Raw genomic sequence first — 18,789 nt, 5'->3', positions numbered from 1 at the left:
AAGGCTGGCTGAGAGTGAGGAGCTGTGGAAGAGAGGTGAGCCCAGGTCGGGGAGAGATGAGAGTCCACATTGTTTTCACCCCTGGATTCAGCCACGTCTGAAACCAGACTGAGAGTCCTGCACTTCTCAGTCATAGGAGCGGACATTCCCTTCTGTGTTTAAGCCAGTTTGAATTGGGTGTAGCAGGGGCTCTACCAGGAGTTAGGGCCAATCCACCCAGGCCCTGAGGAGCACCTGCAGACCAGACCCCATCAGTCCGGTGCCCACACTGTACCTCCATGGCCTTCTTTAACTGCTTGGCGTCGTAATGGTCCGGCGGCATCATCAGCCCCAGAATCAGCCTCGCCAGGTCTCCAGAGAGCTCGGACTTCAGGTCAGCCATCAAGTCCTGCAAAGGGCAGAGCCAAAGTCGCACGGACATCAGCACTTGCCCACACGTGACTCAGGTCGGGGAGGGGAGTATAGGGACTGAGGAAACAGGGGCTCTGTGTGGATGCAAGGAACTGTCGGAGCCTCTGTCTGCCTTTGCTGCTGTTGGGTTTGCCCAAAGAGGGTGGGGAAGAGGAAGACCTGCTCTCCTTGCAGGCAGCAGACAGAGAAGGAAAGGGCCGCGCCATTTCAGTCTTGGGGGAAACGTGCCAGCCGAAATGAAGGCACAATGATGACGGACACTCAGCCTTGGGAACCTGAAGCCTCTCTGTGTGGGGGGATCTGGGGGACACCCAAAGCACTGAGTGAAAACAGCCCATGTCCTTGATCTCGCCCCAAGCCGAGTCATTCCCGCAAGTGTTGCTGATCACGAATAACTGGGGGAACGGGGAGAACGTGCCTGCAGGCAGCCCACACCTAACGATGGAGATGCTCTCAGAACATGTGACCACGTGGGGTCTCAGGGCCATGGAAAGCCTGCTGCCCCACTGTGCAGAGCTGGCCCCCTTAGCTCCCTTAGGGGAGTGTGGATGCAGGGCCTGGCGCCCAGGCTGAGTCCCTCACCCGGCCGAAGTGAGACTTGAAGGTCTGCCGAATCTGTTGCCGCTGGGCGTTGCTACGCTGCGTGACGATGTCGATGATGGTGCCCTCATCAGTTCCTGTCACCAAAGCCACATGGCTCAGAGGCAGGCCTGCAGCCCAGCTGCCCCCCACGCTCCCCACCGATGGGCCCTGCTGCCCTCTGTCAGAGGAGAAGCCTGGCCAGGCAGCCCTCTGGCTGCACAGGGAGTCCTGCCCCGGGCCCCAGCCACTGACGTCCCCTGCACTCCGCCCAGCACCGCCCTGTGTCCTGTCGCTGCAGCAGCGAGCGCTGGGTAGAGAGTCAGGGCCTGTGCGTTCTCATCCTAGCTCTGGCAACGGTGGAGGACATCCCGTCCCCTTCCTGGGACTCAATTCCCACACCTGTAACATGACTGAAGTCCAGCTGGGGACCCTGCGTCCTTTCTCTTCAGTTCCCCGGAAGGTGGACCCCAGGTCCCTCTAACTGCAGCAAGTTGGCTCTGAAAGGCATCAGAATGCCACTTCCTGCCTCTCGGAGTATTGCCCTCGACCTCAGAGCTGGTACAGGACTCTCCTTTCAAAAGCGTTTTTATGCCTGTCCTCCTAGAGTCCGAGATATTCTCAGCAGATGCTATCATTCCCAAGAGACACATGAAAACGAGTCCCAGAGCGGAGAGGACTAACCCAAGTCCCAGGGAGGTGCTCTGGGACAGAAGGGGCCATGGAAACCCAGCCCTAGAAGCTCTGTCCCCAACTGCCTTTCCATCCCCCCCAACAGCGCAGTTCTCCCCCTGGACAAATGGAGGCCTGGAGGGGGGTGGCCACCAGGGGGCGCTTCTATCTGAGAATTGGGACATGGAACAACAAGGGTCCATTTCCCTTGTTTAACGAGCACATGACAAAATTGAGAGTCAAGGACTGAAGGATTTGCCCAAAGTCACATAGTAAGTCGACTGGTGGCAAAGCCAGGGCAGGAAGCCAGGCTTTTTGGCCCAGTGTTTTCATCTGCACTAGGATATTGCTCCTGAGGGGCTGCGGACGCCTTGGTCTCTGGGAAGGGATTGTGCCCAGCTCCTCACAAACCCCCTCCCTCCCCTATTCCCTGCACTCAGGGAGCCAGGAGCCTCCCCAGGAGGGTGGAGACTCAGGGACCCTAGTGTGAGCCGCCTGCTCTGGCCCCGGCCCACCCCACTGCGAAACCCCGGAGGCCACCCCTGCCCCTTTCACATGTCCCTTACCAAGTCCCTTCATGGCTTTCCTTAGCGCTTTGGCATCTGCATCAGGGTTGAAGTCGTTGGCTGCACGCACAGTTCCCTTCAGCTGCAAGAAACAGAAATAGACTCAGCAGGTGTCTGGAGGCCCCCCGGGGGGCCAGGCCAGGAGAGGAGCATGCGATGAGGGCGGGGGGACTATCCCCGGGAGCCCCAAACCAAGCAGCTCGAGGGGGAAAGAGGCAGAGGTGAAGGCATAGCAGACAGACCCTTGCCCTGCAGCAGAGAGAGGGAGAGAGAGACACAGACCTCAGGCTAGTGCTGGGTGAGGAAACGTGGCCAGGCTCCTGCCCCAGGCGGCTCTGTCCTCGCTCCACGGGGGCCTCCCCAGGCCCTCAGAATCCTGCCCTGTCCCCAAGGCCCTCCTGCCTCTTAAAGAGCCACCCCCCCCAAGGCAACAATACTGTTCTGAAATACCAGAATGGAGTTTCCCAAGTTTTAGCTGCTCCTGAATGATCTGCACTGTGTTTTCCATATTTGTACACACCCTATACTGTTTTTTAATATTTTTACTTAATTCAACCTTTTTCCTGTTTTACTTAAATGCACTCATTTTGAAATACATGTTTTAAAGGTTTATCTTTATTCTCATTCTAGAGAGAAGGGGAGAAACACTGATGCGAGCGAGAAACACAGATTGGCTGCCTCCGTGAGCCCGCAACCCCGGCATGTGCCCCGACCGGGAACTGAACCAGTGACCTCTTAGTTACGGGGCCATGCTCCACCCAGCTGAGCCATGCTGGCCAGGGTAACTTTGAAACACATTTCAATACTCCTCGAGGACAAGACTTTTTGTCCATTTTGTTCTTTGACATATGCTTTAACCGTGCCTGACATTAAACACTCAAAAAATACTTGTTAAATGAATGAATGAATGAAATAATTTTCTAACACTATCATAAACAGGAAGGTGGTATCATGTTCCACAGACAGATAAAAATAACCCATAAAAGTATACATAGTACAAAAAAAAAACACCCCACGCTGTCAAATACATATCACCACATTTAAACAAGATGCTGGTCTTGCCCAAAGCAAACACTCTGCCTTTGACACTGGCTGTCTCAGCTCTCTGACTCTGTGAAAAAGGAAAACCAGCAGGCACGGCAGATGTGTGGTGCCAGACCGAGACCCTCTCTCTGGCATTATCAAAAAGACCGAGGAAACCGAAAGGGGGCAGCTTTGTCACCACGTGAGGCTCAATGTTGCCACAGAGGCGCTGCCCCCAAACTACATTCATTTCTCACACGAGTTAAGACCACACGCCATGACGGCTCCTGCCTCACAATTTGGGAAACGCTGTCCTAGGACGTCAGAGGTCAAGAGCTCTTCAAGGGCATGGAGACCGCCACGTCTAACACCTCATTTTAAAGGTGGAGGAGAGACGGAGGCTCCAGGGGAAGCAGGGGCCTGCCCAGCATCCAAGGTTCCAAATATTTTTGGTGGACCAAGCGCTTCCAACCCCTGAAGTGGTTTCTCCAAGCACTTCTGTGAAACTTTCGATCCCTCCTTTGTGGAGTCTGGTCTGAGGATGGCCAGGACAACCTTGAGTCCTCCTGTGCACCCCTGGGTGCCCATCTGTTCTCAGCTTTCGGGCCTCCCGAGCCCAAGGGTTGGACCCAGGATGGGACAGGCGCCTCCACGGAACCAGCCAGGTTAATAGTGAGTGGGCCAGAACACTCCCCAGAGTGTTAGACGTAAATGCAGGAAGCAGATACCCACCCCAGAGTGCCCGGCCCCAATTCATCACTGCAAAGAGAAAAGGAAGCTCCAGACGTGAGAACCAAAGATTCGGGCCGGCCACCAGGGGGCAGCTGGGTGCTAACGAGAACGGCAGGAAGGTGCAGGTGCGAGCAGAAGAGTGGCAGCTAGTGGTCAAGAGGTCAAGCAGGAGGTGGGGAGGGTCTGACCTCTACTCGGGCCACTGCACTAAGCTCCCACATCTGATAGGCCACCTGCGCTGCCTCTGGGAAGAACTGGCCAGCAGCACTGGAATGGAGGGGGTTGGGGAGAGGACAGGAAGGAACGTCACCATAGGCAACACTCCACACGTGTGACACATAGCACACACACACAGGCATGCATGCAAACACACACATTTTAAATAAACCCATCTACCTTCTCTCCAGCCTGTGCCTCATCCACTCACCAGACCCCTCACTCCATTTCTGAGGACCCACTACCCTCTCGAGAGCCCTTGCAATGCTGGCTCTGCCCAACAGCCTTCCTGGCCCTGGGTCCCGAGAGGGACAGTGTTTCTCCAACCCTTTGACCTCCCCTCTCTTCCTTGTAATCTCAGTGATTCCTGCTCAAGTCTCTCAAACAAGTGCGTGACCAGCTCATAGCCACATCATCTCTGCGCTCCTCTGCAGAGCAGCTGGGCACACCAGGTGTCAGCAAACATCTGCAGAACTGAACCGGCCCCTGTGGAGCTGACCAAAGCGTAACAGGAGGTCTTGTAGCCCTCACTTCCCTGGATCCTCCTAAACCCCAGAAGGGAAATCTCAGTACCTATAGTTCCCCTCCCAGCACACCAATCTGGTCAAGTCATGCTCCCACTGCCCAGAGGAGAAGCTCATAAGCCCGGAGGAGGACCCCTCCTGGTCCCATCTTTGCTCCCAGCACTCTACAAAAGCTCGACCTTAGTTGTGCAAATGAACCAGGCTGTGTCCGCTTATCCCCGGGCCTTTCCTCCATCCCAAGTGCTCTCCCCAGGCCCTATCTCCACTGCCATCCTCGTCTGCTTCCACCGTGGGTCTGTCTCGGCCTCACGGTCTCCGGGAGCCTGCCTCAGTCTGGGTGATGCACCTGCAAGTGCCGTCAGAGGCTCGTGTTCCTTCTGCATCACAGGACTGCCCCGTGTCTACACCCTGGTCTGTGTGCATTCCTAGGTCACCAGGTGCTTCCCACAGAGGTACATGGGACACATATGCTGAGTAGGGAGAGCAGGCGCCTGTACTTTCGCCATTGAATGGATGATGAAACTGAGCAGCAGCTATGAAGTAGCAGATCCTGGCCCACACCCCCAGACTGACTTTCCAAGTTCACAAGAGCAGACGTCTCAATGTACGAGAGATCATGCTCAAGTCCACACACGCAGACACTCAGACATTCACCTGCGTGGAGCTCCTGGCTGGGAGGAATCCCCACGCTCACCCAGTCCATCCATTAGGACGAGCCCAGGACAGGCCTGGCCTGCCACCTCCAAGGCCACTCCCCAGGCCCCAAGAGACACTTACTCATCATCTCCCCCACACAGCTTCAGCAGGGCCTTCTTGTATTCGCCAGAAGTGTCATTCTGGGGGAAAGGAGAGAGAGAAAGGTTACCTCTCCCCCAGTGTCACAGACAAAGAGGGGAGGTTCTGGAGAGCCCCAAACAGGGGCAGGCTAAGCATCTCTTCAGAGCAGCCCTGGCTCCCCTCCTCTCCAGAGGTGACTGAGACCGCCAGAAGGGTGTGCTGGGAAGTATTTAACAGCTGGGTCTCTGGGGGAAAAAGCCCTGATTGGTAGCATTTGCCCATTTCTGTGGTGTAAATACTTCCGACGGACAGTTCCAAGCTACCAATAAGCGCTCCCCAGCCCTGGGTCTTGGCAGAATGCCCTCGGGCCCTCTGTGCACCTGCCGGCTCCGCTCACCTTGATCATGTTGTACAGGGACTTCTCATACTTGGTCCGGAAGATCTCCCGAATGTCAAGCATGTCCAGCTCGCTCCGGGAGACCATGATGCGGATCAGGGTGTTGTCCCGAGTCCCCAGGCCCTGGAAGACAAGTGGGTTTAGGGGGACAGGGAGTTGCAAGGAGGCTAGAGCGCCGACAGCCCCCAGCCTAGTTGAAAACACAACTTTCCTAATAAAACGTTACAGTCAAGGACAAAAGCAGCAGAACGTGGCCACTCCCTCCCTGTGTGTCCCTCCTGCTTTTACAAACTCCACGCTCCGCCTTACACCATTCCCATCCTTGCTTTCCCTTCCTTAACCTAGCTTTGGAACTCTAAGCGACACATTGTTTTGGCTTGCATATTTTTTGAGTTTTGATTTTAGAGACAGGAAAGGAGGAGGGGGGAAAGACAGAGAAAGACAGAAACGTTGATTTGCTGTTCTACTCGTCCACACATTCATCGGCTGGTTCCCACATGTGCCCTGCCCAGGAAATGAACTCGCAACCTTGGGGCATGGGCGCAACGCTCCAACCCACTGAGCTACCCAACCAGGGCTAGCTTTGCATGTTTTGGATCTTTTTTTAAAAAAAAAACTGATTTGAGAGGGAGAGGGCGGGGAGTGGGGAGAGAGAGAGAGAAGGAGAGAGAGAGAGAAAGAGAGAGAGGTTTACTGTTCCACTTATTTATGCATTCATTGTTGCTTCTTGTATGTGCCCTGAGCAGAGACTGAACCTACACCTTCAGTGTTTCGGGACAATGCTCTAAGCGGCTGAGCTCCCTGGCCGGGGCCCGTTTTGGACCTTTGTCACTATGCCACTGTGTGTTTTCCTTTCCTGCTAATCCTGATGGACACCAAGTTGTTTCTTGTCTCTTCCTCATACGGACAATACTGACAGGTGTTGCTCCTGCTTCTTCCTCCGCCTGTGGCCTCTGGCGACAAACGCCTGTGCTCACTTACCCTGTGTGCTATGGGAACACCATCAGCTTCTGTGAGTCCTGCGTATAAAGTCCTGGGGAGCAGCGTTGTCTGCACGCCCAGAGTGAAACCGCTGGGTCACGAGTGAGCACCATGACCCTCAGCAGACAACGCCTAAGGGCTTCCCCCTGACCTTTGTCCTCTCATATCAACGTTCTGATTAATTAATATTTTCAAAAAGTGTGACTTCCAACCCTCAGGCTGCACGGCCCGGCAGCTGGCTGTCACAGGGCAGGTGTTCGGTGGGAGGTGTGTGACCACGCGGCATCGCAGGCTCTGGAGCTCACCGGGACAAAGGGCCCTCGCCCTGACCTGTGGCCGGTCCTTGAAGGCTCCCTTTGGCCAGTGGCCCATAAGGACTTGCCCAAGAGGCCCAATGGCCCAGGTGGGCAGGCAGAGACCCCCTCGCCCAATCTTGTTCACATCAAACCCGTCACGCACCTTCATGGCCTTGAAGAGCCTTTCAGCAAAATACTCCGGGGTGCTCCGGATGCACTTCACTGAGAAGAATAAGAGCGAGTTATCCTGGCTGCCTCGGAAGGAAGATGGGGTGACCTGACCCCTTCTCTGTGTTTATGCCTTCGGGGGCTACAAGTTCAAACCCAGGAAGAGCTCTGGCTCCTGATAACCTGCCCCCTTTTATCCCAAACACAGGGGACAAAGAAATCAGGAAACAGGCTGTTATCTGGGCCCTTTTTAAAAGTTAAACCCTCCACACAGCGCCTGGCACACGAGACAGTACACGCTCCACGAAACCTGCTCTCCTGGCCACTACTTCTCCACCCGGCCCAGGGCTCCTTCCTCGCCTTCTCTCTCTCTCTCTCTCACACACACACACACACACACACACACACACACACACACACACGGAGGAGGGAGCAGGGGAGGGGAATCTCAGTGCCGCCCCGCCTCAGCCGTGCTGCTCTGGCCACACCTTTGGAGTTCACTGCCCACAGGCTTCTCACCTTTCCTTCTCCATACCATGGAATTCCCCTTTTCCGTTCTCCCCCCTTGTTCCTGGGCCAGGATCCCAGACACCCTCGGAGCCCCAGAATGCAACAGCGGAACGTACCCACGGCCAGCATCAGCTTCTCAAAGTCCCCGGACAGCTCCCCTCTGATGCTGGCTTCGATGGGCTTCCCCGTGGTCCTCAGATACTCATCAAACACTGGGTGAGACAGAGAGTCGGGGACATCGGGAATGCCCCCACGCCACTGAGGACCATCAGGGGCATCAGAAGGGGAGGACGCAGTGCTCGGAACGGGAGTGCCAACGTGAAGGTAGGGCTGGTGCTTTGGGAGGTGGCTGGGAGGTCACGCACACGACCAGCCACCGTGTCGTCACACTGCATGTGCTGTGACGGACTGTGTACACCTCATGCTCCAATAGGAAGAAAGACTGGTGTTTAGATGACAAAGCCCAGCACCCTGTTAATGACTTTGGGAAAGGACCACACAAACCAGGGTCTAATAAAGTCAGAACTAGTTTTGGGCGGCTGTAGAAATAGTTCTACCAGCAGAAAAGGAAAAGAGAGTGGACTTCTTGGCACAACCCAAGGGGCAGCTGCAGTGTTTTCTGGAGCTTACCCAGCCGGAGATGCTGCTTGCTGCGATTTCCCAGAATATAAATGAACTGGGCTTCATCTGTTCCCCATTTCAGTTCCCCAGCCTCGTACAGGTCCTGAAGGGGAAGAGGGGGTGCTGACCGAAAGAGGAAACCTCAGGGGATAGGAATCTCTGGCCAAGCCCCTCAGAATTGATGTTAAATCCCTGAACATGCCGGTAACTGGTGGCCTCAGGACCTTTGCACATACCTTCTGCCCTTTCTTCCTGGGAAAACGACTTGACCTTCCAGTCCTATTTGTTCGCAGACACTTCCTGATGCCCCCGACAGAGATGTTCCCCTCCCTCCCTCTCTCTTCTAGGCTCCTATTGCTCTGTTTGTTTATAGCTCTGATCCACTGTACAATACAACGATTTCTTTCCGTGCCTGTCTGTCCACTCTGATGTGGACTCCTCCAGGATGGGGACTATGTCTTAGCATTCTCGACATCTGCCCCCGCAGCGTGGCTGGCACGCAGTGGGGCTCCAAACAGCCGGAAGGTACGGTGTGTCCAGGGAGAAGTGTTCGTGTGATGACTACAAGCCTCTCTCCTAGTGCTGTCTGATTTTGTTCATTAGCGATTCCCCAATGCCTGGCAGAGAGTAGGTATTCCATAAATACTAACTGAATAAATGAAAAAATGATGAAAGCTCCAACATAAACATACACCTTACCAACTTTACATACGTTGTATACCTTGGAAAGATAACATAAACACTTTCTTTAGGAAAGCACCATATAAATGACGGCTGTGAGCCAGTTATTTCTGGTACTCATGCAAATTACTTCGCCTGCAGCCCTTCCCTGGCCCCAACACCCCCCTCCCCCAGGGCCCCCTCGCTGTGCCCTAGGATCTCCATGGGGCTGGTTTACCTGCACGTCCTGTTGTACCAAGTCCTCGCTCACTACGTCATCCTCTTCCCGGGTGCCCTGGGCAGAGAGACAAGGGGCATGTGGTTCCCACACCAGAGCCCAGGGAAGGCCTGGGGGCCAGGCGGGCAGACAGGGAATGCTGGGAAATCCCGCTGGCCCATGAGTGTCCAGGAGCAGTGACTTACAGCAGCCACTGCATCCAGGCCGCAAGGTCTACTTTGTCTGGGATCACAGTCCCTCCCGCCAGCTTCTCCCTGCATCCTGGGAGCTGGGACCGGACGGGGGCGTCCTTCCAGGTGCTCCCATCCCAGAGGAAGCCAGAGCCTTGTACTGAGAACATCTCTGAGGGCAGGGCCCCTACCGCTAGTTCTGGCATGGCCCACGGAGCCCCCGACAAGGTCACAAAGGTCTGCCCGTGTGCTTTCTAGTAGGGGCTCCCATACCTTAACCCCAAGAATTCACCAATCAGGATCTGAGACCTGGGTCCTCCAATCTGAGCCCACGAGCTGAGAAGACACCAAACCCCACTGGCATTTGTTGCTCCCCACAGGCCCTCTGCCCCAGGTGACAGAGAAGGACAGTTGCTGGGGACAGGGAGACAGTCCCACTGGGCTGAGTGGTTATGTGGGCAGAGGTCAAGCCTATGCTTGTTTCCTCTTTCCCCCAGGGCTGTGCATCTCGGAATCTCAAACCCTGGTTCTCTTTGGGACGGAGCCTAAGCAGACAGAGCCGCAGGCTTACAATCTGTGCCATGCCACTGCCCCGCTGGCATTGGGCGTTGCCAAAGCAACATCCTGGACTCTAAGGTTCAGGCTGGAACTCTCCTTTCCAGAATGTGCCCTTTGGAAATGGGGGCAAAGGTCATGCCTTCCCACCCCTGAAGTTTCTGGTAATTCCCTAGCTGCTTAATAGAGGCAGTGGGTCGTCACGGTGATGGCAGGAAGAGAACTGGAATAAAATGGGGAGGGGGAGGAAGTGTCGGAAACAAAGAGGTGGCTTAATTTATGCTCATGTATAAAGCTTCCTAAAGGTTGGTCCTGGGAGCTGGCTTGAGACTTCTCAATGCCCGTGCTCACAGGGCCGGCGGTCCCAGAGACAGCGGCCACAAGGCTGGGCGGGCACAGGTGAAGCGGCAGGTGTGACCTGCTTTCCTGAGCACTGAGCCATGCAAGGGCAGGCCTGCTGTCGCCAGACTTGCAATTATTCAAAAGAACCCAGAAATCCATTTTCTAACAAAATCTCCCCATTTGCAACTAACTTCAGGCCGCCCCAGGAATGCTGCAGCCCTGGCTGGAGAGGGCAGGGGTGCATGTGGGGAGAGGCTACTCCTGGGCACAAGGGAGAGGGGTGTGTGCAAAGGGGAACGTGGGGTCACCTGTCTATGCAAACCGGGGTAACAGAGCAGACACCTGGACACTCAAATTCTGCACCAGGTGAGCCAGAGGGAAACCATCTCAAGTTCAAGGATAAAACGGGCAGAGGGGGAGGGAGTGGCCACAGTCTATGAGGACTTACACCCAAGGGGCCACCAAGAAGCCCCTCACAGGCTACCATGTCTGTGGGGTCGGGAGATGCCCACAGCGCTCTGCCTGCACTCCGGCTGAGAGCTCTGGGGAGGGCCCCAGGTGGACTGACCTGGAGCAGGACGACGAGCATCTTCTGGAAGTGGCCAGATGTGTCACCAATGATGTCAGCCTCCAGGTCTCGCTCGTAGGCTGCAAGGTTGGAACACAGCAAGCTCTAGTCCCGTGCCCAGGAGACCCCGGGGGTCCAGGAGGAAGGCCCCTGCTGCCCCCAAAGGGTCAGATATTGGGTACAAACCCCCTCTCCAGGACTGCCACGGCAAGACCCAGGTGTATTTTCAGAGTCCCTGCACTGATCCACGACGGGATATGATGGGATCTGTCGTTTCTCTGTCCCCACCAGTGCTGCCCTCCTCTGGGCACCACCATCGCTCCCTGGACGGCAGCCACAGCCTCTGACTCCTCTCCGCGCCTGCGCTCACTCCCTCTCCAATCCACAGCAACGGGGCGACCCCCTTAAAGCCCACATCTGATTGTGGGCTCCCCTGTGTCCCACTGGATTTACAATGAAACACAATCTCTCTCTCTTGGCCTACAGACCCTGTGCCCAGCCCTCCATGGCTCCAGCCTCAGTCTGGCTACCAAGCTCATTTCCGCCCCAGGGCCTTTGGACTTGCTGGCCACTCTGCTTGCTAGGATCTCCTCCCCACCCTCCACAGTACTAGCTCCTTCGCATTTCCTCCCCAGACAGGCTTTCCCTGACCACCCGTCTGAAGCAGGTCCTCCCCAGCCAAAGTTTGATTCTTATCTCATGTGTCTCCCTCATGACAACGACATGTTGGCATCGTCTCTACCTGCAGGTTGTTGGGGCCCCACATTCCCTCATTGTTAGTCCACAAGCTCTAGGAGCAGGGACTGCGTGGGTTTTGCCTGTCACCACAGCCCAAGAGCCCAGCACACTGCCCAGCGCAGAACAGGCATTGGGCTGGCCCACACGTCCATTACTTGTTTTCTATAAAATGAAAGTCACATTTTTCATTTTCACCAACAACTTGATTGATTTGGGTCTTTTGAGTATGTCGGCTCGCTCCTGCTACTGGCTCTAGTGGGCAGAGGCCAGGGGTGCTGCTGAACCTCTGCCGATGCAGAGGACAGCCCCACCGCACAGAGTTCTCTGGGCACAAGGTCAGTAGTACCGGGACACTTCGCAAGCCACTTGTGACACGTTCGGTCAGCCACAGCACCTTCTCCACACGCTGCATATCTTTTTTGGAATTTTAGCTGCGTTTTTACCCTTCTTGAAATAATAAAGCATAATGTACCAAAAAATGTTGCATATTTTCTTCCATCTTTAATATTAAAGCAGCTGCACAAAAATTCACCAATTAAGTTTTTTTTTAATACACGCTGATAAGACAGCTGTCACAATACAATCTGACAAAACTGTTCTGAATGAGGTTAAAGACAAGCACTACTAGAGCCACTGCAGGGAAAAAACGTAATGGACTTTTGGGCCAACCCAGTGACTATTGGACGGACGGACAAACAGATGAAAGGGAAGGAGGAAAGAAGGTGGCTGAATAGGTTCTTAGGTCTCCGCCGTTGCAAGCACCCCCATTTCGTATCCAAAAATCCCCAGCAGCCCCTCCCACCCGTCTCACCATCTTTGTACGCTGCCACCAGCTGGTGGATCTGCTCATTGGTCCGGGAAGCCAAGATCTCAATGAGGCACTTCTCATCGGTGCCAATGCCCTGGGAGAAGAGAAGGGGCACATGAGTCAGGCGAGGGCCGGGATGGGAGGTGGCCAGCCACGGGCTGGAGTCCTGGAACGGCCGGAGCTATGAAACCCCCAGCACTGAGGGTGCTCCTATGGCAGCTCGTAAGCACTGATTGGGAATGCTGCGCTGAGATTCAAAAGACATGGGTTCTAGTCCCGTCTCTGCCCGTAGCTTGCTTTGTGGCCTCTCATTAAGAAGCTGAGTCTTTCTGGGTCTCAGTTTTCTCATCTGTAAAATGGAGGTGCTACTAGTCGTTCTACAGCCTCACAGGGAGATGGAGAAGGCAAGGATCACCCACATTGCTAAGCTGATCAGTTTATGGAATGGATTCATGTCTAAAAGCTCATCTGAGGCTAAGATCATAGGACTTTATCAATCCTAAAGTGCTAGGTACACTGAAGGGCTCTTGCTCTCTCCCCGCTGCCGGCAGACTGAGCTGCTCCTCACATCCTGAGCAACCCCCACGGCCCTCCTGCCACTTGCTCTCCAGCCTGGAACGACCTTCCCACTCTGATCAACCAAGTCCTCTCCAGGCTTCCGGTCCCAGCCCGATCCTCTCATTCTAACCCACCCTGCACCCAGGGCCTGCCCTCCTACCCTCCTTGAGTACACCGCTGGCCTCTGGATATTGGATACAATTTGTTTCCATGTCCTTACATGTTGCTCCCTCAGGACTGGAAGCTGCTAATGTGGTGGTCTGGGCTAAGGGCCCTCTTTCATGGGGTCTGCCTCACACTGACAGCTGTCCCACATCTGCCCCCCCGCCCCCGAAGGAGACTGCGGTACCCTCTGGGACAGGGTCTGGGCAAGCTGCCTCTTGAAGCAGGGCCCATCCACGGGTAGATGCAGGGGGCACGGCATATGTGCTAGAGAGGCCAGAACCCCTCTTCCCCACGCCCACACCCCCAGCACACACAGACTCCTGTTTCTTACGGAGAGTGCGTCTTTAATTTCTTTGGCATCACTGTAGGCAAGCGGCCTCATCAGGCCCACAATCAGCCGCTCAAACTTCCCGGTCAGCTCATACTTCAAGTCCGCAATGAGGTCCTGATGGGGATGGGGGAGGGAAGAGTGGTTATCATAAGAATTATATTGAATGAGCACATACTCTGTACAGGCTCTGGGCTAAGTGATCTCATTGAATCGTCACTCTTGGAGGTGTGTGCTATCCTCAGCCTGAAGAACAGGCAGGCTTTGAGATCACTGGGAACCTGCCCAGAGTCACAGAGCTAGTGGGTGGCAGTGCCGAGTTCCACAGCGCCCTGCCTCTTCCCTACCACTGCTTATTTACCAGTTTATTGTGTCTCCCACTATCTAGACACCCGAGGGGCTGACACGCCCCTCCTCCCAGGTCTGGCTCACCCACGTAGCCCCAACACCCAGCACAGTGCCCGGCACACGGCAGGTGCTCTAGGCAGCCCGTGGCTGAATGGTCCCTGACTGAAGAGAAGAGAAGAGAAGAGAAGAGAGAGGCCAGAAGTGCCAACCCAGAGGCGGACCTGGAGTAGAACACCCAGGAAAGACCCTGAAGGAACACACGGGTGAATGAACTCATCCCCCAGCCCCACATGCCTGCGCCCTGGTTGCCACGGTTACCTTGCCATAGAGGGACTTGTAGCTCTGGGAGACCTCCTGCCTCTGCCTATTGCTCCGGGACGTGATCAGCTCCAGTATGGCCTCCTTGTCACTGCCTGGAAGAGGGGAGGGCACCCATCACTCTACCCCTACCTGCCTCCGGGAGCCCACCTGGGCTGCCCCCTGCCATCCTCGGCCTTAGCCCCCAGTCATGAGGTGGTGGCATCGCAGAGGAGGATCTATGGGGACCTGCCGAGTCCCACTAAAAGGGATCACAGCACACGCAGGATGTGAGCTCAGAGGGCCCGCCGTTCAGCTCCTCATCACACAAATAAGGAAACTGAGGCCCAGGTGGGGGGCAAGGACTCACCCAAGGTCTCACAAGGAGCCTGGCTTAGAAAAACTCAGGTGCCCCAACACCCAGGAAAGAGTTCTTTCAACAAAGAAAATAAAAGAGAATAATAAGAACCAACTCCGGGCGGGTAGTGGTTACCCCACGAGGGTTATCAGTAGGAGGCCCTGCAGGGAGTTTCCTACTATAGAAGGAAGCAAGTTAGGTGGCGGGTGTGTGGGTGAAGCTTTTATTATTGGTCTGGAATATTTCATTATAAAATCATGAAAAATTAAAAAGGAGAGACAAAAGATGTGTGAGTGTATCTTACCATCTCACCCCCATCCCTGAAAGGGCTTTGGGAGGGGCCCACATGTGGGGGTACCCCCCAGCCCCCTTTCCTGTGACCCCACGCCCAGCGTCCGGCACCCACCGAAGCCCTTCATGGCGGTGTACAGAGCCTCGGCGTCCTGGCTGGCGTCGAAGTCTGGGAAGTCATGAATGGAGCCGCGGTACTTGGCACCCTGTGGGGGAAAAGCAGAGAGTGAGCTGCTGACCCTGACCCTGGCCCTGGCCCAGAATGGGGCTCCCCGCCCCAACCCCAGGTCACACTCCCAACCCTGGCCCCAGGCAGTATCCAAGCTGAGCCACAATCCCCTAAAATTGAGTGTCAACCACGGAAAGCCTGGGCGAGGGAGGGGATGGCTCCCCAGGTACCTCCTGCCACAACCTGCCCCCAGGACAGTGCCACTGCCCCGCCCGAGGGAGGGGGCTCGGCCAGACCCCCTCGGCCCTGCACCACCTTCCTAGGAGCCAGGAGAGAGAAAAAGCCAGGCTGAGCACAGGGACTGGAAATGACCCCTACAAGGGTAATAAGAACCCCTCGTATTTTTATGGCACTTTCTGATTTGAAAAGCCCTTTTGACTCCATTGTGATTATTTTAGCAGCTTGGAGAAGCACTTAAGACCATGTCCATCACAGGACCCCAGGAACCGAGCCCCGAGAAGGGAAGCCAGGGTCACCGGAACCCAGCTCTCTGGCCCGGTCCCCTCCGCTCTCCGGCTCCAGGAACCCTGCAGCTGCCAGCTTCTGGGGTGGGAGTCCCAGCCCAGGAAGCCCAGAGCCACCCTCAATGACAATGCCAAGGCAAGGTGCCGCCCCCTGGGGACCGGTAAACTGAGCCGTGAACTGGTGTCTGAGGACAAGCTGGCTGGGTCCTAGGGGTGGAGGGGCGGAGCCAGAGGATCTCAGGGAACCTGAATGCACAATAGGCCGGTTCACCGGGAAGTCAGAGGTGACCGGGGAGAGCAAACACAGACCAGACAAATGCTGGGGCCCCAGGTGCTGAGCTCGCACAGCTCGGGGGCAGGGCACTTGACTTGGGCCGGGAGGGCCTGATGTTGCAAGCTACAGATTCAGGAAGAAGGAAGACCCAACCCTGTCTTTCAAGAGCTTCCGACCCAGTGGGGAAGAGAGACATTATGCACACACATTAGCATAAAGCTTGTAGCAAATACCTAAGACAGAGGCAAAGTAATGAGGAAACAGCAGCGGTCAAGCCCAGCTGGGGGAGGGAATCTGGGGAAGGCTTGTGGAAGCGGTGGGGGGGAGACCACAGAAACTGCCTTGCAGGAGGAAGAGGTGCACAGGCCAAAGGGAACTCCAGCCACCTCCCGCATCTCCCAGGGCCAGCGTGTGGACCTGGCAGGCACTTGGATGCGCTCTGGTTTATGCCTGCCATTGCTGGCTCCTCCAAGGTATGCATGCGTGGGCGCGGAGTTGCTATTTCAAGCTCTGACAGGGCGGGTGACTAGAAAGGGACACGCTCCTCTTCCCGCCATCAGTGAATCCCTTGCAACCTGATCCAGCCCCGGGCAGAGAAGGAAAGGGGAACACACGCCAAGCTCCGGAACCAGAACACAGATCCTCCCTCTAGAACGCTCCATGAGCCTCTGTCCCGCCCACTGATGCATTCCCGGCGCCCAGCATGGGGCCGGGCACAACGAGACACTCGCTGCACGCTTGTGTCCTAGACGGAGGGGTGTGTGAATGGATGAAGACCGAGTGTGTTCTGAGCGGGTTGAAGACTTCCTGGAGCGGATACCTAAGCTGTGCCCTAAAGGATGAGTAACAGCTGGCCCCCAGAGGGGCGGGGTGGGGGTTGGGCTAGGGCTTCATACAGAGAAGAGACAGCATGGCAAAGGCCTGGAGGCAGGAGCAAGCAACATTCAGGGAAGCAAGTCCAGACACTTCGGTGCCCGGTGCCCAGGAGCGAACGAAGATAAGATAGTAGCGAGTCTCCAGCAGGAATGAAGGCAGAGGTCGCAGAAGAGACAGGGAGCTGACCATCCTCTCCTGCTGCTACTCCCACCTCTACCTCCTCTCCCCTCCTCCCACCCATTTTGGGGGCTGAGGCAGTGTTAGGGGCAGGGGCTGCAGCTGAAAGATGAAGCAATGCCATCCCAGGCAAAGGCGCACCTAATGACTGACACCAGGCTTGGTCAAAACGTCCCCTCAGAGAAAGGCTGGGCGAGTGGCAGGGCCAGTCTCCCCCAAGGGTCTTTGCACAAGGACATTAAAATCTCCTGGGGATGACCAGCCAGATCAGCTCTCCCAAGACCCTGCAGGACCATGGCCACCAGACAAGGGGGCACAGGGAGCCTGAGCACTGGTCCCGTTGAGAGCCACAGACAGTCCTTCACATCATCCAGGCCCAGGTGTGCCACCATCAGCCATTTTCACACCACGCTGGTGGATTTTGCATCTCCAAGTGCCACCTGTGCAGCCATCCCCATTTCTCCTCTGGCAGACGGGTTCCTGGCCTCAGGTGCCCATGGTCGAGGGGAGGGGAGGGCAGAGGCAAAGGGACTTTCCACCTTGAAATATTCAGCAGGTCCCGATGCCAGCTGGTGAGCAGCCTGAACCCTGGGGCTCTGAGGTCTTGGGCTCCATCCAGGCTGCTGCAGGAGGAGGAGGTCTGAGGCCTCTTGGGAGCAGAAGTGACATCACCCAGAGAGAAGGCCACCAGCCAGCCAGGACTCCCTCCGCTCGAGAGCTGCCTTGCTCAGACCTGACCCAGGCCCTCGTCTCTGCACCTCTTGGAATTCCAGGCACCAGCACTTGCCCCTCTTGCCCTGTCCTCAGGGTGTTCTTGTGCCCATCAGCACGTTCCAACCCACACATCTCTGTGCAGATGAAGCCACAGAGCCACGCCTCTGGGACACTGCACTATTTCTTCACGTCTCTGGGCCTCAAGTTCCCCTCCTCTGAATGGAAAGAGGGGGAGGACAGCAATGGCACAATTATCACAGTAGAAGCAACTGGGGGTGACCTGGACCGGAGAGATGAGGGAGTGGCTTGTGCTGTGCCCATTGCGCACGTGTGTTGGGAAAGGGCACACACACCAGAGGCAGGACGAAGCTGCTCGTGGCTGGGAGCAGTGGACACGACTGTACAGCTCCTCGGCCTTCTGGCTGAGATCAAGGGTGGAAGACCTCTGTCACTCCTCTGTTGTGACTTCTGCAACCTCCTCCTTCCCCTAGGCCTTTGCGCCCCGAGCCTGCCAAACTGCCGCCACTGCCGGAACACACTGTCTCCCTTCTGGCCTTCTGCTCCAGCGAGCTCTCTGCCCAGACAGCTCAGCCCCCGGCTCTTTCTGAGTAGCTCCCCCAGGCGGCTGCTCCCGTTCCCTCCACCTGCGCACCCCCAGAGCTCCTTCACTGCCCCACCAAAGCATCAGCACCATGCATGGGGGGCTCTGACTCACCCCATTGGACCCCTGAGGCTCTGCCACCTTGGGACTTTTGCTTGCAGGATTGAAACAGTGTGCAGACAAGAGAGGGGGCCCCAAATAGGGATTTGGAATGGGGTCAGAACTCAAGGTGTCTAGGAAATATTAGAAAGACATATAAGATGTCTCCACCCCTCCCCCGCACAGGTGTGAGTTGGGGGAAGGGACACAGGGAGCAGGAACATGCAGAGCTGTTTTGTGCAGCCACAGCTTTGCAGCTAATCCATGGCATGGTCACTTAACACATCTATAGCCTTTAACTGGTTGCATAGATATGTTAAATAGCTGTGGCCATGCTCTGAGCCAGGGGGATAGAAGGGACTTCCACCCAAGATGTAACTGGGGGGCAGGTCCCCCAGGTCACAGCAGCTGTGTGAGAGCTTGGAGAAGACTGGCTCCACGACATGGGGCCACCCCTG

The 18,789-nt window shown here is 56.0% G+C and overlaps 1 protein-coding gene across 2 annotated transcripts in view; it reads right to left on the bottom strand.

The window, feature by feature from the left end:
* Positions 1-18,789, bottom strand: part of ANXA6 (annexin A6) — a 48,252-nt gene that overhangs the window by 16,022 nt on the left and 13,441 nt on the right. For both annotated transcript variants that reach the window (XM_045826085.1, XM_045826091.1), the window contains exons 3-17: positions 15,013-15,103; positions 14,270-14,364; positions 13,607-13,720; positions 12,556-12,646; positions 11,007-11,086; positions 9,372-9,428; positions 8,483-8,576; positions 7,969-8,064; positions 7,338-7,396; positions 5,898-6,020; positions 5,501-5,559; positions 4,172-4,250; positions 2,229-2,310; positions 994-1,088; positions 275-388 (exon numbers count right to left, since the gene is read on the bottom strand). In XM_045826085.1, the coding sequence (XP_045682041.1) occupies positions 275-388; positions 994-1,088; positions 2,229-2,310; positions 4,172-4,250; positions 5,501-5,559; positions 5,898-6,020; positions 7,338-7,396; positions 7,969-8,064; positions 8,483-8,576; positions 9,372-9,428; positions 11,007-11,086; positions 12,556-12,646; positions 13,607-13,720; positions 14,270-14,364; positions 15,013-15,103 (1,329 nt within the window). The remainder of the gene's footprint in view (positions 1-274; positions 389-993; positions 1,089-2,228; positions 2,311-4,171; positions 4,251-5,500; positions 5,560-5,897; positions 6,021-7,337; positions 7,397-7,968; positions 8,065-8,482; positions 8,577-9,371; positions 9,429-11,006; positions 11,087-12,555; positions 12,647-13,606; positions 13,721-14,269; positions 14,365-15,012; positions 15,104-18,789) is intronic.

Source organism: Phyllostomus hastatus, unplaced genomic scaffold (assembly GCF_019186645.2).
Source record: "Phyllostomus hastatus isolate PE091 unplaced genomic scaffold, TTU_PhHast_1.1 phas_contig_150, whole genome shotgun sequence".
NCBI lineage: Eukaryota > Metazoa > Chordata > Mammalia > Chiroptera > Phyllostomidae > Phyllostomus > Phyllostomus hastatus.
Note: the sequence above shows the minus strand (reverse complement) of the source record. Positions and strands in the feature narration are given on the sequence as shown.